The 26,183-nt window shown below is 43.9% G+C and overlaps 1 protein-coding gene across 2 annotated transcripts in view; it reads left to right on the forward strand.

Moving 5' to 3' along the window:
* The window catches only part of MEP1B (meprin A subunit beta), a 318,018-nt gene that overhangs the window by 52,631 nt on the left and 239,204 nt on the right, over nt 1–26,183 (forward strand). The window contains exon 2 of one of the 2 annotated variants that reach the window (XM_086965692.1): nt 25,911–25,929. The exons of the other annotated variant lie outside the window; for it this stretch is intronic. Coding sequence (XP_086821818.1) covers nt 25,911–25,929 — 19 coding nt within the window. The remainder of the gene's footprint in view (nt 1–25,910; nt 25,930–26,183) is intronic. 2 annotated transcript variants of the gene reach the window in all.

Genomic DNA, 26,183 nt, shown 5'->3' on the forward strand with positions numbered 1-26,183 from the left:
GAGCACCTTGTGTTTAAAAGAGGATGCCGGAAATCAATCTTGTACTGTATTTTAAAAGATAACTGTTTTTAAAGCACTTGTGTATGTACATTGTTATGACCCTTTGTTTTATGCTTGTATATATGTGTGTCTTTTATGGCCAACTGGCCGAAATAAATAAATAAATAAATAAATGAAAATACTGCAAACACCAGAGAGAACGAGAACGCACTCAACAAGTGAGGACTTGTGTTTCTTTTTCAAGAGTTTTAGAGTGCACAATTGCGTGCAGTGGCGTGTGTTTCTTTTTCAAGAGTTTTCGGGTGCACAGCTGCGTGCAGTGGCTTTAGTAAGCTGTTTAAGAAGCATTGGCAGAGCAACCCGGCCGGGAGTTGTGTGCGTGCGGGCACATGCGATGCGAAATAGTGCTGTGCACGTTGCGTGCGCTTGTGCGCGTGATAGTAAGCTGTTCGCCGGGAAAGAGGCACTTTTCAAAGCAGCTACTAAATGTCCCGGCCAGAACAGCGCATGCGTTGGCTCATGCCGAGACCTAACAAGGACATGTTAAACTGTGACTTACCTGGAGGACATACTGCCACCATAAACTTTAACTCTCCATTCGACTTACAGCTGAACAGGATACACAAAATAAACTTGAAACTTTAACAGTGGGCGGGGCGCATCAGGGTGAGGCCGCTCATTTGTTTGTTATATGTAGTAAAGGCTCTTCATTTCATAGGGGGCCCATTGGCCAATCAGCAGCCATGAACACCAGCTGGACTCAGTTATATTACTTTTCGAAATTAAAGAACAGACCGCTCTACTCAGACCAAAGAGTCCGTGTACATTTTACCTACATATTCTTTAAGCATCTCTGGACATTTGTAGATAAAGAAGTGACATTTATTTTAAGACCCTCATGTGGCTAAAACATGGGGGCACTGTTTGCTGTTGGAAACAAAAGGACGGAATACCGAAAGCAGGTTTGGGTACTAGATTGTACGTGGGTAAGGTTACCAAACGATTCTAAGTTATCATAGAAATACTATTCCAAACACCGGAGTCCTTTTTGCAAATAATCGTTTTCAGGTGTTTAGTCCAATTGGCTCATTGAAAAAAATGGCTAAAATTCCCTGTATGTATTAGCATACTTGCTAAGACTGTGTAACCAAAGAAACATGATTTTTCAAATGTCAAAGGTTTGGCTGCATAATGACAATGTCACGGGAAATTATTGATCTGCATCATTAAAGTACTAGAAAATTTGCCTAGTCAAAATGCACACGGCATAACAGGATGGTCACATGGGTTCTTGCATGAAGTCCCTCCCCTCTCCAGCAGGAGCTCTTGTAGAGAGGCCAGGTGAACCTACCTACCCAGAGAAGCTCAATTCTACGTCAGGACCAACCGGAGGCTTGGATTATCTTTCTTTATTGCATTTTTTATGGCAGCCAATAACATACAAGAACATTAAACCTACATTTCCCAATAACAACATAAACATCATAGTCACATACTCGAAGAACCATGCAGCCATCCCTATAAAAGATGTCATTGCCATTTTAGGTCCTGTTTTTTTTTAAAGAAAAGGAGTCAAGACCTCTTGTATATGTTAGTATACTTCTTTAGGGGCTTACAGTCATTCCCTGCTTTCCATTTGTTTGCTTCAGTGTCCTGTAAAAATCTTTGCTTGCTAGTGGTCAGTCCTGCCTCTTTGTTCCTTCTCTTTGTCTTTCGTTCTTCACAAGGAGCACTTGAGCACCAGCTCAGCACCACTTGAGCATCAGTGCAGCACCACCACCTCCACATGACTCAGCACCACAGCATCACTCAGCACCACCTCAGCTTCACTCAGCACCATCTCAGTATCACTCAGCATCACCTGAGCATCTCATTCGCACCAGCACACCACCACCTCAGCACCATCCAACACCACTTCAGTCTTCCCTCAGAATCTGGTATCTATTGATTCTCCCCTAGACTCCATCCACTGCTCATGTTGTAGTTCAGGTACTATTTCCCACCCACTACCCTCCCGTTTTTTATTTCTCCCCATAACAAAAAAAAACAGTAACAAACCAGCATTAGAACAGGCAGGAAAAAGTTGCCAGCATTGCAAGGACAAAAAAACGAGAAGACATTTGTTATGTTAATTCTTTTTTTAGTAGGGTCGTTCAGTTGTACATAATGTTTTCTTGGTTATATATAAAGTAACAAAAATTCTTAGAACTATTTTTATTTTAACTTTTCAACATTCTACTCAGCAGCCACACTGCTCTACAACATAGCTTAACCCTTTTGCTGCTAGGCCATTTCACCTCCTGTGCTAAGCCTTTTTTTGGCTATTTGGTATAGTTCGCGATTAGGCCCATGTAACATTTTGTCCACATAAGGTATCCACACCAAATGTGTGTCGTTTTCTTCCAACATTATGGGAATTTTAAAAGTACCCAGGGTTTGTGGATTTCCCTGGAGGGGACCCATAAATTAGCCAAAATACAGCTAATTAATTTTTTCTTTATGGAAAATTGGGAAAAAGTGCTGCAGAAGAAAGTGTCTGTTATTTTCCTTGCAAATGGTATCAACAAAGGGTTTGTGTTGCTGAAATCACTGTCTTCCCAGATTTCAGGGACAGGCAGACTATTTTTGTTGTTGTCCTCATATGCCATTAGATGTTCCCAGAGCCATAGTTAGTTAAACTCTGCGGCCCCCGCCTTTTGATAGATTGGCACTGGCAAGAGGGCTCTGCTCTATATGGATGCACTTTACACAGGACCTCTCGCTTTCAGTCTGTTCCATTCTTCTTTCTGACCAGCCCCTTGAACTGACTCAAGTGGTATAGTAAGTCTGTGGAAAGGTATAATCATTGGACAGATGGATTCCAAATATTACAGGCTGTCAAGCCATCTCATACATGGCAACCAAAAATCTTTTTTCCTCTTCCGGGTGGTTCTAACTAATTTAAGAGTATACTTAATCGAGTTAACCCAGTCTAGAAAGGTCGGGGGAGTTCTCTTGATCCAGTTTTTACAAATTTCTCTCCTGACAAGGAGGATTAGGTAAAGAGATAGCTTGCTTATATCTAGGGATAATAACGCATAATTTGAGAATGTACCAAAAAATACCAAGATTATGCTCACCTGGATTTTGAAACCAAACATAGCTTCCATACCTTCAATAACAGCTCCCCAGAACTGTTGTAGAATTTGGCAATTTAAAAACATATGAGCATCATCTGCTTTTCCCTGCTGAGATTTTGGGCAGCAGGGGATAGATCCCTTTGCAAATTTAGAGAGTCTGAGAGGAGACCAATATACCCAATGGAGAGAAAAGAGATGATTTCTCTTTAAATTGGCAGTATAAACTGTGGAATATAATAAATCATACGATACTCACCAGATTTCTTCTGTGCTGGAACCAGGCAATCATTCTCCCCACAGCTGCGTTGGTAGTATGAAATTGCCATCAGCAAGTCGGTAAAAATCCAGTACAAATTGACTGTCTCTTGACCGCAAGCTCTATTTTCAGTTAAGAGTGGGAAGTCTCCCTATAAGGGCATTTTCAAATAGATGGTCCTGTGGGGGCAAGGTGGCTTGCCCAGCTTGCTCAGATGTTACAGAAACTATTGGCCATCTATTTTTCGAGTGCCCATTGTACGCAGCGCCGAGACGGAAGTGGCTACGACCCATGTGTAGGTCACTGGGAACCAGGAAAGGAATGGTTGCAGTTAGACTTATTCGGACCAGCCCTAACATGTCTGTGTATATAGCCGTGGCGAAATTCATAGGATGGGCATGGTCGATTAGAGCCCGACTTGTGAAAGATTAGTACATTATATAAAGTCGTAGGCCAAGTACCCCTGTTGAAAGTAATAATTTGCACATTTGTACAGTTTTTGTAATGATTTTATCTATTTATTCATGAAATTTATATTTTTTGATTTTATAATGGTTGTTTAATGGTTTTAATACTAAAGATTTGCACATGTACTTTACATATTGAACTGCTTTTATGACAATTGTCGAATGACTTGACTTGACTGTCTCCTTCTTGTCCCGTTTCCTCATATTCAGAGCCGTCTCCAACTTGTTTGAGGCACCCACTTCTATTCCGATTGTCTGAGTCCAGCTTTTTATTTGTAGGTATTTGAATTTCAATAGGCCAGTTTCTGTTAAATTGCTAATTTCTTCCCATGATAGTAGGGATCCCTCAGGGCTGAGTTGGTCCCAGCACTGTATCCCGGCCAATTTCAGCGGGATTGCCAACAGATCTTTAGTCCATTCTGGAGAGCCTGGGGCGTCCCAAAGAGACGCCACAGCACTATAATAACTGATTTTTAAAACTTTCCTGATTTTTGTCTTTTAGAGACTTCAGACATACCTTCTTAATGAAACGTGGGTCTTCAAATTTATATATGACTTTTTCTCTCCTCCTTTAGTCTCCCGGAGGATCTCTTTAAACATTTCCCTATATCTGAGTCATCTGGTGAGCTCATAAGCATTTCCCCCACTCTCATTAGAAAGACCCAAGCATAGTAAATTAGATCAGGTGCACATAAACCTCCCTTATTTTTCCTTCTTCATAATTTTTTCCAAGAAATTCTAATACCCTTGGAGGCCCATACGAAATAATTTATTTTTGCCTGGATTTTCCTTAAGCCATCCTCCTTAAAACGTAAAGGAATATTTTGGAATATAAAAATTAGTTTTGATAAGAGCATCATTTTCACTATGTTGACTCTTCCTATTAGTGTTATAGGCAGATAGGCCTACCCCTTTAGCGAGTTAGACTTCCTTGTCAACTTTGCGCATATTTGTATCAGATATATCTTCGATGTTTTGTGTGATTTTAATACCCAGGTAACTTGTCTTCTTTTTTATTATAGGGAGGCTATCATTCAAGTTCCAGGCCATACATTTGGTTTTTGACTCATTTATCTCATATCCTGAGATTAAGCCAAATTGTTGTGCTAGGTTACATATTATAGGAACCGACTTTATTAGATCAGCTGTGTATATCATCATGTCATTGGCATATAAGGATAACTTATTTTCCCAGTTTTTATATTTAAAAGAAGATATATCCTCATGTTTCCTAATCCTTTCCGTGAGAGGCTCAATATACAGGTTCAAAATCAGTGGTGATAGGGGGCATCCCTGCCTTGTCCCTCTTTTTATAGCCATTGAATCCGACAGACTTCCATTTATTAACATTCTGGCTGTTGGTGTGTGATAGATTGATGAAACTGCCCTACAAAACTTTTCACCCAAGTTGCACTTTTTAAGTACCTGGGCTAGGTAGGTCCATTTGACCCGATCAAACGCTTTCGTGGCGTCAACTATGATAAGGGCCATTGGTAATTTGAATACTGTAGGTATATCTATAGCTCCGATCAGTTAGATATCAGTTATTGAATGTCTCTCCCTCTAAAAAAACCTTTTTGGTCTTCATGTACTAGATCTCCTATAACCCCATTTAATCTCTCTGCTAAAATCTTAGCATAAAATGTATAATCTAGATTAAGCAGGGAGATTTGTCTGTATGAATCGCACTGTTTAGGCGACTTTGAGGGTTTTAAAATCAATACAACAGTAGCTTTGTTCGAAGAGGGGGTATATTCCCACCTTTCTCAAATATATGAGAAAATAGCTTCTCCATCACAGGGGCGAGCACATCTCTGAAATTGTGTGTACACATACTAGCATGTGAATTATAGGACATTTTTCAAAGTAATTTCTTTTTAACACATTGTCTTAAATTTGGAAGGCAGAAATGTGTACAAATCCAATAGTTAATAACAGTTGCTCCACAATTATGTGTTCCCATAAGTCTCCCGATAAAAATGATACCTCACCTATTTGGGTAAGCCAAGTGCCCGTGACAGGAAACGGGCCAAAACGCAATGTGGAAACACAACATGTTTACAGTGAAAACTGACCCTTTTTACAAAGTGCCTAACTGTGGACTTTGATCCCTAGCTCTGTCTGCACCATGGGAAACCTAGCAAACCTATACATGTTTTTAAACTAGGCACCCAGAGGAATCCAGAATGGGGTGACTTGTGTGGCTCTCACCAGTTTCTGTTATCCAGGATCCCTTGCAAACCTGAAACATTGTGAAAAAAAACACATTTTCCTCACATTTCTGTGATGAAAGTTCTGGAATCTGCGTGGATCAACACAATTCCACCCACCCTGCAGTCCCCAAAGTCTCTCAATAAAATTGGTATCCCACCTGTGTAGGCAGGCCTAGTGCCCGTGACAGGAAAAATGCCAAAATGAAACATGGACACACCACATTTTTACAGTGAAAACTGACCCCTTTTTTGAAAAGTGACTAGCTGTGGATTTTGAACCCTAGCTCTGCCGGCACCTAGGGAAATGTAGCAAACATATATATTTTTGAAGACTAGACTCCCAGGGGGATCCAGGATGGGGTGACTTGTGTGCCTCTCATGAGGTTCTCTTACCCGGAATCCCTTGCAAACCTTGGCTAAAAAAACAGTTTTCCTCACATTTCTGTGATGGAAAGTTCTGGAATCTGCATGGATCCACAAACTTTCACCTACCCCTCATTTCTCAAAGTCTCCAGATAAAAATGGTACGTCAGTTGTGTGGGTAGGTCTAGTGCCCGCGACAGGAAACGGGCTAAAATGCAATGTGGGCACACCACATTTTTACAGTGAAAACTGACACTGTTTTTGCAAAGTGCCTAGCTGTGGATTTTGAACCCTAGCTCTAGCAGCACCCAGGGAAACCTAGCAAATCTAAACATTTTTGAAAACTAGACACCCAGGGGAATCCAGAATGGAGTGGCTTGTGGGGCCTTCACGAGGTTCTGTTACCTAGAATCTCTTGCAAATGTCAAACTATGTAAAAAAAACACCTTTTCACACATTTCTGTGATGGAAAGCTCTGGAATCTGTGTGGATCCACAAACTTCTACCCACCTCGCATTCTACACAGTCTCCCGATAAAAATTATGCCTGACTTGTGTAGGGGGGCCAGGTGCCGGCAGCAGGGAAGGGCCCAAATCGTATTGTGGAGATATCAAAATGACATATCGCAAAACAACCTGGTTTGCAAGGAGGGTACCTGGGTTTTTGACCCCGGGCTCAGCGGCCATCTGGGTAAACCTACCAAACACACACATTTCTGAAAACTAGACACCCTGGGGAGTCCAGGAAAGTATGGGTTGCATGGATTCCCAATGTTTTACTACCCATAATCCCGGACAAAGACACACCTGCTACCGGGCCACCCCGAAGCACACCTAAGGACTCTTCACCTGCTGGAACTGCAGCTTCACCAGCACTCAGCCAGCCAAACCATCAACCGAAGAACCTAACTACCTCAGATGTATCCTTCTCAACACCCGCTCAGCTCGCAAACACGCCGTAGAACTCTGGGACCTTCTCGACTCCACCTCCCCAGACGTCGCCTTCCTGACAGAGACCTGGCTGAACCCCACCTCAGCTCCCGACATCGCCATAGCCATACCAGAAGGCTACAAGATCACCCGCAGGGACCGTACCAACGGCGTAGGAGGAGAAATCGCCATAGTCCACAGGAACGCCCTCAAAGTCTCGACCAACACCCACGACACCCTCAGCACCGCTGAACACATGCAGTTCCAGATGCACACCGATCCCAACTCCACCCTCAGAGGAATCCTCATCTACAGACCCCCGGACCCCGTCCACAGTTCAGCGACTCCATCGCCCACTTCCTCAGCACACACGCCCTCGCCTCCACGGACTACATCCTACTCGGGGACCTGAACTTCCACCTCGAGAACAACAACAACACCAACTCCATCACCCTGATCGACATCCTCGCCAACCTCGGACTCTGACAGCTCGTGACAACACCCACCCATGCTGCCGGCCACATGATCAACCCCATCTTCAAAGCAAGCCCCACGTCTCCTTCAACCACACCACCGAACCCCATTGGACCGACCACCACTGCATCCACTTAACCTTCAGGAAGCCCACCACGTGCCACCGCACTCAACAGATGCCTTGACGCTGCTGGAGCAAAGTCACCAAAGACCAGCTAACCACCACCCTTGCCCAGAGCCCACCCCCCTACTCCACCGACCTCCACACCGCCGCCCGCAACCTCAGACAATGGATCTAGGACTGCGCCAACACCCTCGCCCCGCTCAGACACCTTCCAACAGCCACACCAGCAGGAAAGCCTCCTGGTTCACCGAATACCTCCAGGCCTCCAAACGAATATGCTGAAAACTGGAGAAGAACTGGCTCCGCGAACGAACACCGGACAGCAACTCAGCCCACAAGAAAGCCACCCGCAGACACCAACGACTAGTTAGAACCACCAAGAGGTCCTCATTCAAAGACCACCTAGATAACAACACACACAACAGCAAAGAGCTCTTCAACATCGTAAAGGAACTCTCCAACCCCAGCTCTAACACCAACGACATCCCGCCTTCGCAAGACCTATGGGACTCACTGGCCACCTTCTTCCACCGCAAGATCGCCGACATCCACAACAGCTTCAACGCCACGAGCACCCCGACAACCACCGCCCCACGACCACCACCTGCACCAACCACCTGCTCTCCTGGACCAGCATCAATGACGAGGACCCCAGCGAGATCCTGAACACCTTCCACTCCGGATCACCGTTAGACCCATACCCTCACCACATCTTCAACCAGCCAGCACAGCCATTGCACCCCATCTCTCGAAAGTAATCAACATCTCCTTCGAGACAGCAACCTTCCCGGAAAGCTGGAAGCACGCAGAGATCAGCGCCTTACTCAAGAAACCCAAGGTGGACCCCAAGGACCTCAAGAACTTCCGACCCATCTGCCTGCTCCCGTTCCCGGTGAAGGTCACTGAGAAAATCGTCAACAAACAACTGACCCGCTTCCTCGAGGCGAACAGCATCCTGGACCCGTCCCAGTCCGGGTTCCGCAGCAACCACAGCACTGAAACCGCCCTCATCGCTGCCACTGATGACATCAGGACCCTACTTGACAACGGAGAAACAGCAGCCCTCATCCTCCTGGACCTGTCAGCCGCCTTTGACACGGTCTGCCACCGCACACTACGAACACGCCTACACGACGCTGGGATCCAAGAGAAGGCCCTGGACTGGACCACATCATTCCTCTCCGGCAGAACTCAGAGCGTCCGCCTCCCCCCCCTTCCGCTCCAATGTCACCGAAATAATCTGCGGCGTACCCAGGGCTCTTCTCTCAGTCCGACGCTGTTTAATATCTACATGGTACCCCTCACCCATGTCGCCCGACAGCACAACCTCAACATCATCTCCTACGCCAACGACACCCAGCTGATCCTCTCCCTCACCAAAGACCCTCACACAATCAAAACCAACCTCCACGAAGGAATGAAGGCCGTCGCCGAATGGATGAGGAACAGCCGGCTGAAGCTGAACTCAGACAAGACAGAGGTCCTCATCTTCGGCTCCACCCCCTCAGCCTGGGATGACTTCAGGTGGCCAACAACACTAGAAACAGCCCCGACACGCACGCAAGCTAGGGGTCATCCTCAACTCCACCCTCTCCATGACTAAGCAGGTCAATGCCGTCTCCTCATCCTGCTTCAACACCCTCAGAATGCTCCACAGGATTTTCAAGTGGATCCCCACCGAGATGAGAAGAACAGTCACCCAGGCCCTCGTCACCAGCAGGCTGGACTACGGAAACGCCCTCTACTCAGGAACGTCGTCCAAGCTCCTGAGACGAATGCAACGCATCCAGAACGGCTCTGCATGTCTGATCCTAGACATCCCCCGCCGCAGCCACATCACACCCCACCTGCGAGACCTGCACTGGCTCCCCGTCAACAACAGGATAACCTTCAAGCTCCTCATCCACGCACAAAAAGCTCTCCACAACACCGGCCCAGCATACCTCAACAGACGACTCAGACTTCCACACCCCCACCCGCCAGCTCCGCTCCGCCAGCCTCGCCCATGCCACAGTCCCCTGCATCCGAAGAACGACCGCCGGCGGTAGATCTTCTCCCACCTCGCCACCAAAACCTGGAACACCCTCCCCACCAACCTACGGCAGACCCAAGACCTACTGGCCTTCAGAAGACTCCTCAAGACCTGGCTCTTCCATCAGTAGCATCACGCCCCAATCCCCAGCACCTTGAGATCCTCACGGAAATGTAGTGCACTTTACAAGTGTCGTGATTGATAGACTGATTGTATTAGTATTTTGGATTCCACAGTGATATTTAGACTCATGGCACCACCAGTTGTAAAGCCTTACCACCAGGCGTAAGAATACAATCATGTCTCCCTAGAAGTGTGGAATCAAAATGTACAGTTTCGATTTCCAGAACCACAAAACCAGCTCCTGCTAGACGGGATCATCAGCATCACTCACTGTCATCAGATCACCCGACTGAATGATGACAATAAATGGTGCACCAATAAGTAAGATCGATCCCTATTCATTATATTGGGTGTAGTTTTCAGTAGAGCACAGCTGAATTTGTGCATCAAATTACTAGGGTGGTTGTCATGCATGAAGAACTCTGCAGCAAGGAGTAGTGATGTCCTCTGTGATGTAGCAAATGTTGGGAAAGCGAGATTGTATTCATTAAAAGTAATCTTCATGTTCAGCTTCACAGAACTGATGCATGACAGTATCGTACTGCCCAAGCACAGAGACAATATTATATAGTGCGCGTAGACTGACCTGTTACTTGCACTTTGCCCTGACTGCGTCAGTCCACCTCCAGGCCACGTTTGTGTGGGCCATCTAACAGTTTCTCCCCAAAGGGCAGACCCTGTGCAGTGGACAGGATGATGAGCCATGCAAGGGCTGAGCCTGGCTTGGACCAAAAGTTTGGCTCTGGACTAGTTCTAGTCTCATTGGGTTGGCACGTCATTTCAGACACCACCTTCCCTCTTTAATGCAGATTTTCAAAGAAAATGAAGAAGCCACCGGCTACATGAATTAAATCTGGCAAGTAGAGGTCAGATGTACTAATATTGGAAATAGCGATAACCTAATTGTGATTCTCTGTGGATCACAATTAGGTAATGGCCATTCCGAATGTATGAAACCATAGAGTTTTATTTAGCGATTCCTGGTGGGTCGCAAACCGACCTACCTTATGAATATTGATGAGATAGGTCTCAATTTGCAACATTTTAGGAATCGCTAAAATCACACAAGGATGGGGGCCTGCTGGGTTCAGCAGACCACCCTGTCTGTGATTGCTTTTAAATAAAGTAATCTATTTTTTTTAAAATGCAGCCTGTTTTCCCTAAAGGAAAACGGGTTGCATTAAAAAAAAGAAAAATTAGTTTTTTTTTGTTTTTTTAAGAGTGGGCAGTGGTCGGTCGGACCACTGCCTGCTCTTACAAAACGTTGCCACCCACATTCACAAAGGGGAAGGGTCCGATTGGAACCCCTTCATGTTGCTAAATGAGCTACCACCTACTTGAAGTAGGAGGTAAAATGTGAATCTTTAGCCCTTGCATTTCGGTTGCTAAAAACTCCTACATACCACTGCGATTCATATTAAGAACGGATGCCCTAAGCATGACCCTTCCTAATACCAAATCAGTATGTATTCGCAATTCCAAATTGTGATTTGGTAACATGTTACTGAATAGCAATTTGGGAACAAAACATATCAAAATGCATTTTTCTGGTCGGCCAACGGCCCAATTTTGTAACAGTATAAATTCTTGATACTACTGGCCCTTAAAAATTATTGGGTAAAAAAAAAGAATTCTGAAACAGTGCTTTTCTTCTTCTTTGTTTGTCGGTACAATTGCTGCTTAAAGGAAGGCATGTCTGCAGTCTTCATTTGAGCTGCATTTCTCAGAAGCCTACCACTGAAACATACCCTCAGAAGGAAATCTTTGCGACCACCAGGCAGGAACATCTTAAGGATTTTGGGGGCCCTGGGCTGAAAGAATATTGGGGACCCCTGTTCAGAACAGCTTTGAATTAATGATCCAATTTCAGATCTTCCATACCCTCTTTGTTCAGGTCACTGACAGAGCACAGGTCCACTCCTCCAAATTCTAAATGTGTTTACATCTAATATTCAGGGATAGTGAAGTGTGTTTTCAATATTGTAACACAGCAGCAGTTCACTAATATTACTGCAAACAATCTCTGTGACACCCTCCCTTTTTCATATGATGGGTCTGTTTAGATCTAAAATAATGTTTTTATGGATGTTTTATGAAATATAAACACAACATTGCTCTACAAGATGTACATAATAGACTCACACATCAATTACATTAAATACAAAAAAAGGGAAAACAGTGTTTAGAACAATCTGTTTAAGAATTATTCAAGGTCATCAGAGTGGGACTCTGCAGAACAAAGCTGGTTCTATCAGAGGGCCCCTTAAATGCTGGAGCCCTGGGCCATAGACCAGTTTGCCCGTGCTTTAAAACATCTCTGCCACAAGGACTTCTGTGCATAGCATATCCTCTGCATTCATAGTAGTATTCGCCTGCAACAGTTTTGTTTTTGGAGTAAGGACAGCACAGACACATTATGATCAGTCATTCTGTCTGTGTTTTTTGAGTCTATGCAGAAGGATTTCACATAGAGAGACTGACCGATGTAGCATGCAGTGCTTTATTTGAGCCAGTGGTTTCCGATGCTCAGTACCGCACTTAATTGCCAGAACCGGAATTTAATTGCTGGAATAAGCACTCATAACAGCTGCCACATGGTGGCGCTGTATGTGCAATTTAGAGATGAGCAAGAAACATTAAAAAACGACTATTACCCACATTCTCACTCTTTGTGATTGGCGGTGTAGGGCTTGCCAAAGGGCCAATCACTATGCAGAGCCGCCTCATGATGATCCAATCCCAATGAAAGAGAGCGCTGACGCATGCCAGAACAGGGACTGAGATGCCAAGTCAGTGGCGAGGACAAGGGTGCAGGCAACAGCAGAGAATTATGACCCAAAGCAAGAGAGACTGATTAAAGCAAAAGAAAACTGTTTGCGGGTTGTAATATGCGTGCGGTTGTGTCTGTCTGACTGTACATGTATCTAAATGTGCACATGTCTGTGTGCATGTGCCTGGTGTGCTGTGCGCATGTTCTCTATCCTTGATGTGTGTAGGTAAGTGCAGAAATCTGTACCCCTGGGACGCCTTGCACTGCCACACCTCACTACCTGAAGGAGATGCACATCACTCAGTCACAGCCCCTGGAAACCTGCACCGCTAACCCACCTGCCCAAACAGGATTGTGATCTGCGGAGCCTAACAGGATACACTACACTCCCATCAATTTATTACTAATCCCTTGAAAGGCCCCAAAAAAGGTTTAGACCAAATATGGATGTACTGAGCAAAAAGGGTTATCATTGTGGGCACCAAAAGGCATAGGTAAAGGCCAGATACATCCTTTACTGGATTTGATACCATACATGATCCATCATCAGATTTTATGTGCATAGGTACCTTCTGGGCATATTGGCGATGTTATGTTTGACTCCCCTTTCTTAAACGTTATACTTACCTGATGCTTCACACTCCAGATGCACTGGCAAAGGAATAACTGTTCCTGCTTCAGTCTATAAAGTAACACACAAGTGAAATGCTGTGTCCCAGGTACCATGGAAATAAGTGAAGACCAACATTTAGAACTGATTGCACACACATAAATGAGTATCCTTGTATTTAATGATAGTCTTTTTTGTACTAGGGCAACGAGCTGAGAGACAGAAGTAGGATGGTGAGGGTGGATCAATTTGTCGTTGATTTCCTCATTCAAGGTGTGCCTGCACCAGCCCTTCTGGGTTATCTCTGCCTGGTTAATTTCAGGAGCAAGCTGTCAGAAATAGAGGATATATGTTAAGGTATCTATATTATCTTGTTAAACTTCAGAAAGATGAATACTCTATTGTGGGTTTTCACATAGCTTTTCGAAAGCTGTCAAGAAAGTAGGGTAGCCACCAAGAGTCCGACACAAGTAGTCTGGCTCTGGGCACTCCTACAATCCACCCCATCCTTAGTCAACCTTGGAAGGGTTTGGGCAAGATGCACCACTGAAGAATGCAAAAATCCTTTATCTGTGTGGGATATCCAAAAGAAGCATAATACGCTTGAGCTTGCAACCGAAAGGTGTACAGCTCACTCAGCCAAGGTTTGTCAAAGGCTGCATTTTCAATACACAACTGCTGTCGTTCTTAAGATAGCTGCTGACATGTAGCGACAAGGTCCTGGAATGGATCCATCATGGTACCTGAACCAAGAAAGCATTGTCATTGCAGCATGTCAAGCAGTTCTCTCCCTCCTTGCCAGAGGAAAGGATAACTTCTTCCAGTAGCAACTCTACCGCTTAACACTGAAATGTAGGAAAAAGTTAAATATGCAGATAAACTTCCAAGGCAAGAAGGATGAGACAGGTGGGGAGTAATCTGAGCACTGGAACTTCACGATCAATAGGGAGGGCTGGAAAAGAATTAGAGCAAAGTTGGATTTGAGTTGGAGAAAAAAGAACGAACAAGGTAACAAAAATCAGAAGTGAAAGATCCATAGTGGTGATGACAACACAGAGATGATCAATCAATCAATCAATCAATGACATTTGTAGAGCGCGCTACATACCCGTAGGGTCTCAAGGCGCTGGGGGTGGGGGGGTGCCGCTACTGCTCGAACAGCCAGGTCTTCAGCTTCTTCCTGAAGGAGAGGTGGTCTTGGGTCAAGCGCAGGTCGGTCGGGAGGGAGTTCCAGGTCTTGGCGGCCAGGTAGGAGAAGGACCTTCCTCCTGTAGTCGCTCTTCGGATGCGGGGTACGGCGGCGAGGGCGTGGTTGGCTGATCGGAGGTGGCGTTTGGGAGCGTAGAAGTTGATTCGGCTGTTGAGGTAGCTCGGGCCTTGGTCGTGTAGGGCTTTGTGTGCGTGGGTGAGGAGGCGGAAGGGGATTCTTTTGTTGACGGGGAGCCAGTGAAGGTCTCTCAGATGTCCGGAGATGTGGCTGGTTCGTGGGATGTCGAGGATGAGTCTGGCTGAGGCGTTCTGGATCCGCTGGAGTCTCTTCTGGAGCTTGGCGGTGGTACCGGCGTAGAGGGCGTTGCCGTAGTCCAGTCGGCTAGTGACGAGGGCCTGGGTGACCGTCTTCCTGGTCTCGGTGGGGATCCACCAGAAGATCTTCCGTAGCATGCGTAGGATGTTGAAGCACGCCGAGGAGACGTTGTTGACTTGCCTGGTCATGGAGAGGGAGGAGTCCAGGATGAAGCCCAGGTTGCGTGCATGGTCTGTCGGTTTGGGTGCGGTGCCCAGGGCGGAAGGCCACCAGGAGTCGTCCCAGGCGGAGGGTGAGGAGCCCAGGATGAGGACCTCCGTCTTGTCCGAGTTCAGTTTCAGGCGGCTGGTCGTCATCCACTCGGCTACCTCTTTCATCCCTTCGTGTAGGTTGGCTCTGGCGGCGGCGGGGTCGTTGGTCAGGGAGAGGATCAGCTGGGTGTCGTCGGCGTAGGAGATTATGTTGAGGTTGTGTTGGCGTGCGATGGCCGCGAGGGGGCTCATGTAGACGTTGAAGAGGGTGGGGCTCAGAGAGGATCCTTGATCGCACCACATGGGGTGCCATGCATTTTCCTGAAGGGCTGGGTTCCTTATATAGTGGATCTTCCAAACTTCTTCTTTATTTCAATGTATTTCTTCAAAGCGAAAGGTTTAGCCGCCAACACGTGTTTCGTCCTAAGTGGAGTAAACCACGGACTTCCTCAGGGCTATTCACCATAAACACAAAATATAATCTGAAGATAATCCTTTCAAGCATCCAATAGTTTGTGTTTTATTCCAAAAGCCGGACATGTATATATATACTCCTCCAATTGTCCATACTAATCACCCATCATATATCAATGAACCGGTCCTGACAGCAATCTCCCGTAACTGCGGTCTCTGTTAAGTGGCGTCTTGCAAGACGCCACTTAACAGAGACCACAGTTACGGGAGATTGCTATGGGTAAGTATTTAATTAAAATAATATTAATTTAATTTTAAATTATTTTTCTTAAAATAATTGTAATTTAATTTATTATAATAAATGTTTTATAATACATTTTAATATTTTAACTAAATTTAAAATGAATTACATTTATTTTAATTAAACCCCCTGGAGTTAGAATAGTAATTTTAACCCCTACTCTATCCAACACTTACCCTACTATTACACCCCCCTGGAGTTAGAATAGTAATTTTAACCCCTACACTATCCATCACTTACGCTAATATTTCACCCCCTGGAATTAGAATAGTAATTGTAACCCCTACACTATCCAACACTTACCCTACTATTACACCCCCCTGAAGTTAGAATAGTAAATTAAATGTTATTAAATAAAATTAAAAACTAATTTAAATAATTATTTTAAAAAAATTGTAATTAAATTAAAATTAAATTAATATTGTTATGTTATGTTATGTTATAACCAATTTGTAAAGCGCACTTTGACCAAGGTTTCATGGCGCTGTTTTGAGCAGTTGTGAGTTGACTGTTCTGACATGACTTCTGAAAGGACGGATTATTAATAAAATGATATACTTCCCTATACTTACGTTGTAATGGCATGCGTTGTAATAGCATCTGCGTTGTAATGGAACGCGTTGTAATGGCATGCGTTGTAATAGCATGCGTTGTAATGGATCTTGCGTTGTAAAAGTTGTGTTGTGACGGTATGCGTTGTGAATGTATGCGTTGTAACGTCATACATTCATACCTGGTGCCATGAATAGACTGCCGAGGTACTCAACCATTCACCATTTATTCCTGGCATCTTTATCTACTATGAGGTTCACTTCTAGCATACTAGTGATTAATTAAAAAAAGTTTAGTACACCCCTTTAACGCTGTTAGATTACATTAGATTTGATTAATAAAGTGCAACGATTGCCCAAAGGACGTGTTGGCACTACCAGCAGAATTGCAAGAGTCAGCAAAGGAAAAAAAGAAAAGGAAGGAAATGATTAGGAAGGACAATATTAGCAAGGGGAGGAGAATAGCCAGGGGGCATATTATCAAGCCTGTGCGCTAAAATTATCGCCGCTTTATCGGCCGAAAACGGCCGATAAAGCGGCGATAATGGGCTTGATAATATGCTCTGTGGAATTCCAATCGAAGCCCATGTTAGATGTCTTCACATCTAACATGTGCTTCGATTGGAATTCCATAGAGCATATTATCAAGCCCATTATCGCCGCTTTATCGGCCGTTTTCGGCCGATAAAGTGGCGATAATTTTAGCGCACAGGCTTGATAATATGCCCCCAGGTTTTTAGCTGTTTTCCCAAACTGATCAGGTTCAGCTGAGACCTGAGGTTCAATGGCAGTTGATTCCGCTGTACAGCAGTGGTATGTATTCTACAGCCCCAGTCACTCCTGGTGTAATTCTGGCACCGGCACAATGGTGGCTATTATTACCGTTTTGTGTCCATCCACTGACATTATGGGACCAACTCGTGGTATGGAAGTGACTAATCCCAGCACATTCTCATAAACATTTGTCATTTTGGAGTCAAGTCCTGCAATAATACAGGCCCTCCCACAAAGGTGTCCAATCATGCCACATTGTCAGCTTCTAAATAATGGATCTCACTCCTGGGCTGATTGAGTTCAATTTATAATGATGGCAATTATTGATACACTGGGCTCACCATTAGATTAATAGTGTCCACCCTTAAGATAATGCTCCTCTTGCATAATGGTGGAACCCGTTAGCTTATGATAGGCATGGCTGGCATGTGAGGTGGCTCATTGTGACAGTAGCATGTGTGAGTGCTTGATCAAATTGGCAAGCTAATGCTTGTAAACCGAAGACATATATACTGAAAAGGGAAGTTGAGATTTTTGGGCAAAACATTTGTTTTTTTTTAAAAGGGCAAGTTTTAGTTTGGGGAGGGATTTGAGGTTATTTATTGAAAAGGAAAAGCAAGAGCGCTTTACATGTTTTACATGAGTGAGAGATTTTGATACACATTTTTACACCTGGGGGAGATTAAGTGAATTACCCAGAATCACAAGATGTTGAGCCAAGTCCGGGACTTGAGCCTTGTCCCCAGTTACAAAGTTGCAAGCTCTGGCCACTAGCCCACACTTCCTACTCCTTTTTGAATTTTGATATAAAAAGTGGTGTTTTGTTTGACACTGATAAAATGATAAATGGAAACAAAATAATTAGACCTATGTGAAATTGTATTTACAGTGGCATACTGTTGTATAATTTGCAATATTCCACATTACAGCTGTCACACAAAATGCCTGTGATTACACCATTAAGCCACATTGTGTAACGGAGACTTTTTCGGGGTAAAAATATTACTGGCGGAGCACAGGAAGAAAGTGAATGAATCGAAAATGCGGGCACATTTTGTTTTAAAAACGAATACAAAATGCATAAGCTGTAAATTACCTGAATAAAGTGCAATTTGGCATAACTTTTTCACATTTCGCTTAATTGCCATAAAAGAAATATTGCAAATTTAACTACGACCTACTTGTATGGTTCAAAGTGGGGGTATTCCATCTGGCTGCTCCCATGTTTTCTATTGTAGGCACCAACATGGATTTGCAAGTCTTAAAAACCTATCCTTTTCAGACCTGATTCTCAGAATATCCATATTGTAATGTTGGCCTGGTGGCATGCTTTAAGAATTGATCTTTTCTTTTAATTTTGTTAAATAGGGCTCTGATATTTTTGAGCTACTTTTATTCTGAAAAAAATGGGGACATGAACAATATATCCTTGCTTTAGTGTTAAATCAATAGTAATTTAACTGAAGCTGCTTTGGGGTCATCCTAAAACAGCAGTGCCTTATTGGGTTTAGGTCTTTTCGCATTATGAATGCTTACGGCTTCTCAGCATCTTTAGATTTAAAGGAGCAGAGTATATAGATTAAACATTGTAACCTTTTTTCCTACAATTTACCAAGGCATGAAAGAGTGGTGAGAGGAAATTGGGAAAGAACTACTCTTTGCAGTTCTACTTTGTGAAAAAAAATGCTTTTCATGGGCAGGCAAAGCAGGGTCAGTTCATTGTGATGGTACCACCTGTGAGTACCCGATGAACATAAAAAGGTAAGGCTTGAGAATTAAAAAAGAATTCCACAAAAAATTAAAAGCTGGTATTTGTAGCCAAAATAATACTTTTTTCGAAGAAACTACAAGATGTAATGTGGAAGAATTTGAGGTTATTTATCAAAAAGGGAAAAGCATGTATTTGATTAAAAAAGGTTTATTGTTTAATACTGATAGGCTGATATTCAGGAACCAAATAGGCTCGGGCGATATGTAATTTCACGAGTAGTAATTCACCAATACTATTAATGCTATCGCTGCCACTCTATGTAAAAAGGCTCATAGTGAATTAAATTACATTTCTTCGGTTTCTTTATTTAGGATATCTGATTGCAAAATATCTTAGCTTTAAGTCCTGGGTGTTCTGAGAAAACAGTCCGTCAGACACTCCTTAGCACATCAGTTTGCACTGCAGTGTGTTTTGGCTTTCAGGAGAGGTAACCTTAATCGGGTTGAAGAAAAAAAGTCAGACATATGTTATACGTAACACTTGGTACTTTACAATGTATTGTGAGTAACTTTCTACTAATCCTGGGCTGCCAGAGGCCCGCAACTCTGCTCTGCCTGAACCTTCATGGACGGCCTGCTTGGTGGGACTGGGTCCCCCAACACAGGGCTTTAAGTGGGATAAAAAAACTGGGGGTCTCTCAAAGGAGCGTGACCAATGTAATCAGGGGCGAGGCTTAAAACTCGTAAACCAAAAATCTGTGCATAGCATAGCGTGCTGGCCAACTTGTATTTTGCTGTTTGTGTCATTGCATCTAAATATGATACAACAAGTAACATCATACCTACAACAAGTCAGGACTATTGGCTTTGACAATGGTTGGTAGTTGCAAAAGTTAAATAAGCAGCAACTTTGGCCTGTCGATAATGTTGAGAAAGCTTCCACTTAAAGTCCTGGTGACGCCACAACAATGTTGCTGCACCTGAGTCGCAGAGAGAGAAGGGAAATCCAGAGAGAAAATGACTCTCTTTAAAGGATTTCCCTTCCCCTACAACGCTCACCTGGCATGGCCTCATGCCGTCACTTCTCCACTAGTGAGAACTGAGCAGTGTCAGCAGCGTCAGCAGCGCACATGATGTGCCTGCAGTCTCTAAACGGGTCTCTATCGGGCTCTGTTTTGTGCCCTGGCACTTTTTCCCGGACTGCAGCGACAGCAGGCTGTCACTGCAGTCCGGGATAAAAGACAGTCTCCCTTAAAAAAACTGCCGGTGCTCAGACCCGGAGAGACCCGGCCCACTTAAAGTCCTGCCCCAACATCCACCCTCTCAGCTACAGGAGGGACCTGACTGCTGACACTACAAAAGCATCCAGGGACTCCCGCAGCACAGGATGTGCACAGGCGTGCCCGGGCCAAGGGCGGGCGCATCTGCGCCCATCCGTGGCCGGACAAGGCTGGGCTGGGCCCGTCTCTTTGCTTTGTGATCTGCTTCTGCCTGTTTACAAGAAATTTAAAATGCCGACTTGAAGAGTTACTAAAAGTACTAAAAGTAAGTGGGCATGGCCTTATAGAACCCCACTGTCTTGTTTGGTCCTGTGGCAAAGTCTGTGAGGATACTCCACGGCATATTACATGCATTTACTCTGCCATAAATAGTCGGTGATATCGGTCTTTATGGACAAACGGAAAGCAACACGTAATACGTTTATACTGGGGGAGGGGTGTAACTCAACCACAAAAGACTCACTTTTGTCCAGAACTATGAGTGTTGTAACAAAAGAGATTGGCTTGGCGAGAGACATCTGTCCTTAAGATGCACTGGAATTGTTCCTCCTCCCTCAGTGATGTCTGATCCACCAAACCTAGATAGCTTAGTTTTTAATTGGACCAGGGGGCGGCCTCCTATTATACTGACTTCCTCGAGCCTAGTGAGGAACTCTTGGTTTCTCTGTTGTCCGCACCCCCGCCAGTCGCCAAGCGCAAGCGAAAGACCTAGAGAACAGTTGAAAAACTGTCAACCCCGTCAGGCGGGGTAGATTATAATTTTATGGGGTCATCAAGGATTTTGTTTGGTCTTCTGTTCTATGGAAGTTTACAGTCTTACTCAAAGAGTGTTTGAGCTCTCTGAGGAACATGCTGGACGAATTGGAGTCAGTAGTGGGAAAAATTCAGGATTTGTGTCAGCAACAACAGAAGACCGTTACAAGTGGGCCCAAGAATATAATCTCAACAGTATCCACCCAGCTATCCTCCCCTCCTTCTACGGCCCCTTCGACAACCAGCATTCATACACCCAGCAGTCACACTGCCCCTCAGTTGTCCGGCGCATTTCCCAGTTAGATGTTTCTTCAAACATACCAGCCCATGCAACAGGCCCAACCAATTCCTCTGTGTCCCAGCTATACCCTGTTCTACAGTGCGTGAGACCCATCCTTCACCTCAGTCTCTCCAGCTACCTGTCAAAAAACTTCCCCTGCCTGTTGTCATATGTTGTTGTTCTGGCCAGTGTCCCCTCATTGTTAAATTCTAATCATGAGTCAAATAATCAGCTCCAGAATATGGTGTGCAATTTCAACATTCCCCCCTTTGGCTTTTTCTATAGACCCTCATATTTTGGGCAACACCTAGTCCCGTCTTAGGTCCCATCAGCTCATAATATATTTGGTGGTTATAATATTACCTGTAAAAACCGGTTTGCACCACTAATGGACCTCGATGGTCAGGATTGACATTTTACTGGTCCTCAGAATCTGAGCTTATGTGCTGAATATAGTGAACCGAAACAGAGGATGATGTGTGAGACTTCTGAGTCACAGTATTCTGACGCCTTCTTTCATGTTCCCCTGACTGAGGTTCCTACTGTTAAAAAAAAAGAAGCCGCAAACAGCTGATTGTACCCAATTATCTTCACCCAGTATTACTTCGACTGCTGAACTTGCCAGCCAGGGGGACATGATATTAGACAGGGGACAGGATGTCGTGGGGACTTGTAATAGTAATTATTTTACACTAATAAGTTGGAATGTGGCTGGGCTCAAAAACAAGATTTCTAACCCTGATTGGCTGTCTTTCATTGATAAATATGCTTTTGCTGTTCTGCAGGAGACTTGGGAAGTATCACCCATTATGTGTAAAGTATTCTCGCGTTATTCATGTCCTGCTATGGCCTCATCCAATGGGAGAGCTAAGGGGGGTCTCTCTATCTGAGTTAAATTACACCTCAGAATTAAAGTCTCTGTTGTATATACAGACAGCACAGCATACCAGGCTCTGCATATTAATAATTGTCTCAGCTCATTGTTTTAATTTGGTTAATTTCTACAACACCATTCTTTCAACTCTCATTGTTGTTTGTATGATGAACTGTTTCAGTTTATTATGGGTTTGAAATCTCTGTCGAAGGGTAACATCTCTCACTTACAAGTTCTAATATGTGAGGATTTCAATTCGAAGTTGGGTAAAGATGTGCTTGGTTCTCTGAGCTCTGTTCCTGATACTGCATTATGGGATGCTAATTGGTTGCGGTGGCAGCTGGCTTGGACCGAGGATGGTAGGGCAAAAAAACAAATAATAATTAAAATAGACTTACCTTTTATCTTGCAGCACGGTGCCCTCCTCACTCGGGTGTCTTCTCTCCACACGGAAGCTCCCAATGCAGGAAACAGCACTCCCCAATCCTGGCACTGCTTTCACAGTGAAAGCAGAGCCTGGATTGGATAGAGCAGGCTCCCTCAGTGCTCCTAAGAGCACTGGAGGCCTGCGATTTCCCGAACCTTTTAGAGAACTTTAAAATGTGCATGTCTTGCTGGCCAGGCCCAGACGGTTGTCCAAAGAGACATGCATATTTTAAAGCACATAGCTCTCTAATGCTGCCACTTGGCAGCACTGGCCCGCCCCATCCTGACACTTAGTTCAGGACGGGTTGCTGAAAAATAAAATGGTAATAAATTATTTTTATTGCTGTTTTATTTTTCAGCTTTGGGGCTAGTGAGGTGTTGCTCCTCCACTCAGGGGGATTGGAGCTGAGGGACTCTGTTTCCCGTCTGGATCTTTTCGATATAGTTAACTATTTCCAGGGTTCTTGTCTAAAGAAGCCAATGTATAAAGGAGGAGGACGAATGTCAACTTCCGTTACATATTTGGTTTCCAAATATTTCCATCAGAGGTACCTTAAGAGCGGGGTGATAGAGATCCAATGGAGTGATCACAACCCCAGGTCAGTTGAAGGAGTCTTACCATTAGATAGGGTCAAAACACTGTTAACTGGTATTAATCAGCATTCCAAAGACGGCCTAGGGGTAGCGTGGCACCTTAAAGACTCTACTGCAACACTGGACCGTCTTCTTAAAAAGAACTTGTCAGCTTTTTTAGGGTGCCTAGGTGAATGTTCAGGGAATGTTTTATTCTCTTGTCATCAACAACTCTGTGACTCAATTCAGAATGTCTTAATGAAACCCTTAAAACCCATCTTAGAGCACCTGCAATGGTTTGATGTGAAATCTTTAGGTGCCAATTGTCGCCTGAGAAAGGTGCTGGCTGGGATTCCTAGGGTTGTCAGGGTGATTCAGGCGGCCAGACAGAATTATAAACTGACCATCATGTAGAGGAAACTTTTTTTGTCAACAAAGATTGGGAAACTCTTAAATCAGCAGCTGCCCAGAACTGCAGTAAGGTATTTTAGGAGATAGTCAAAAGGCTTCAGCAGTGAGACGCTCCTCCTAATCAACTCCTAATCTGCAATATCTCTGGCCTGGAATGGGTTAAGCATTTCACCCATATATATCGAATGGAGAAAGCTAGAGAGTATAAAAGTATACGACAACAGCACACCACCCCCCTCCAAGTTACTCTACAGGGAGTAGAAGATGCAATTTGGTCCAGTGCAGGTGGTAAGGCTCCGGATCCTGATGGGATCACCATGGATCTTAATAAATGCAATCTGTATTTATGGGGTCCCTTACTAATGACTTTATTCAATACCTGCTTGTGTAGCAGGATTTCCGAGTCTTGGACCCTCTCTATGATTGTGCCAATCATCAAGAAGGGAGATAGAGAGTCGCCTAATGTTATAGACCGATCTCCCTTGTTGATAGCTCTGCAGTCATGGGCCACTGACAATCAAATGTTATCCCCCAGCCAGGAAGATTTATTTTTTGCGCTAGGTACAGTGGAGCAGTGATTGAATTTTCACTTGATAGAGAGTAAATACACCACTCTACCTGGCCTTTATGGACCTGTCAACTAGTTTTGATTGTGTAAACAGAAGTAATTTGCGGCTGATGTTAATGAAATCAGGGGTAGAAGTCCCTTTATTTAATTTTCTACACACCCTTCATGAGCAACTAGGGGCTAGGTTATGGTATGAACAGTGAGGGGAACTCTCTGACACCTTTCCGCTAGCAAGCGGTGTACGTCAGAGGTGCGTGTTGGCACCAGTGCTTTTTATTTTGTATATTAATGATTTGAACACTCAATAAGTTCTACAGGGGATGTGCCAAAAATTGCCAACTCTACAGTATTGGCATTATTATATGCCAATGACGTAGTTTTGCTGACTAGAACACCTGTGATCTGCCTATTTTAATAGAATCTTTTGTATCAATCATGGGTACCTTAGACATGAAAACAAATTTTGGGAAATCCCATATAATGGCTTGTGGGCCTGGTATGGAATTATTGACCGTCTTAAATCTGAATGAGAAACATCTTAGTGCAGTAAGGAATTTTTGCTATTTGGGTATGGTGTTCAATTCAGGCAATTCCTGGAAGCCACAAGTAAACACAGCACGTCTGAGACTTGGAAGAGCGGCAGGATCCCTTTTTAATCTAGCCAAGAAGGATCGTAGGACCACTATCTCCCCCTATCTTAAAGTCTATAAAATACAATGTGTCCCTACAGCAACATACAGAGCAGGGGCGTGGGGACATTATAATGTTACTGCCATACAGACAGAAGAAAATACAATCTGTGGGCAGTTGATGAATCTCCCGCCTTCTTGTGCAAATTTCATTTTGCATTCTTGATTGAATTTATATAATATTTTAGATTCCATCAAACTGGCGCCTCTCCTGCTTTGGGTGAGTGTGTGGAGTAACAATGAGGGTGCTTTAACAGAGCAGTGATTGTGGATTGCCTTAGCCATCCCATGATTGAACAACGCTAGCAAATCTTTTCCTTACATTGGTCTCCCTGGATTGTTTAGTGTCCCTGGTTTAATTACTTAAACTGATAAGAGGGTGGTCAAGTCTAGGTATGCTGAATGTACTTCCTCACAGAGAATCCAAGAAGTCATTAGAAAACATACTATTTGTGACAGGACACACAGCACTGTATCTTACTTTGGAGCTCACACATTGGGATTTAGATTTAGGTCTGGAGACGTCTGGGGCATAATGTGCTTTTCTGAAGAGGCAATTACTACTTTCTCTTGCAATGGTATTGCACGGAAATCTATGTTGCATTTTACCTTTTTTTGCAGCGTTATCAGAAATCTTTTCAGCTTTGTCCTAAATCCACTTTGAAAAAGCTAGCCTTCCATAAATGCAGATATGCTTTAATCTATCACCAAATGCTAAATAGCCCAGATATTTGTTATATTGTGTGTTGTTTTCTAAAAAATGGCCATCCACTGCAGAAAGTCTATGGAGGGGAGTTAGGTGGCAGTCCTGATGTTTGCTTTGTCAATTCATTTTTTTTTACAGCCTACCTTAATTGATTTTTAATGATTTTTGTTATACATATAATGTGGTGGTAATTTGATGGATTGTTTGTTATTTATGACAACTGTTGTTAAAGGTATAATGTACTGTTGTGTTTTATTATGTGCTTTTATGATCTTTTTCTAAAGATCGAATACAGATTTTGATCTGAACTGAACTGATTAACTTTCTATTTTCTTTTTTTTCAGCCTGTTCCAGAAAGTGTTGGTGAGTGTTCTACAATATTTTAAAACATTTAGGACTTTATCACAGCTGGAGTAGTAGGAAGTTGCCTCCATAAACAGTGGTAAATGATTGTGTGTGACTGAACATTCAAGGAATGGGCTGCTTATGCATAGAAATGTAGCAGCATTTGTTGCTGCCTCTAAATTACCCAACAGAACATAACACAATCACATTGCACAAAACAACATAGCAACATTACTAAATCATAACAGGCAAACAGCACAACATTACAGCTA

The sequence above is a fragment of the Lissotriton vulgaris genome, chromosome 4_1 (assembly GCF_964263255.1).
Source record: "Lissotriton vulgaris chromosome 4_1, aLisVul1.2, whole genome shotgun sequence".
Taxonomy (NCBI): Eukaryota; Metazoa; Chordata; class Amphibia; order Caudata; family Salamandridae; genus Lissotriton; species Lissotriton vulgaris.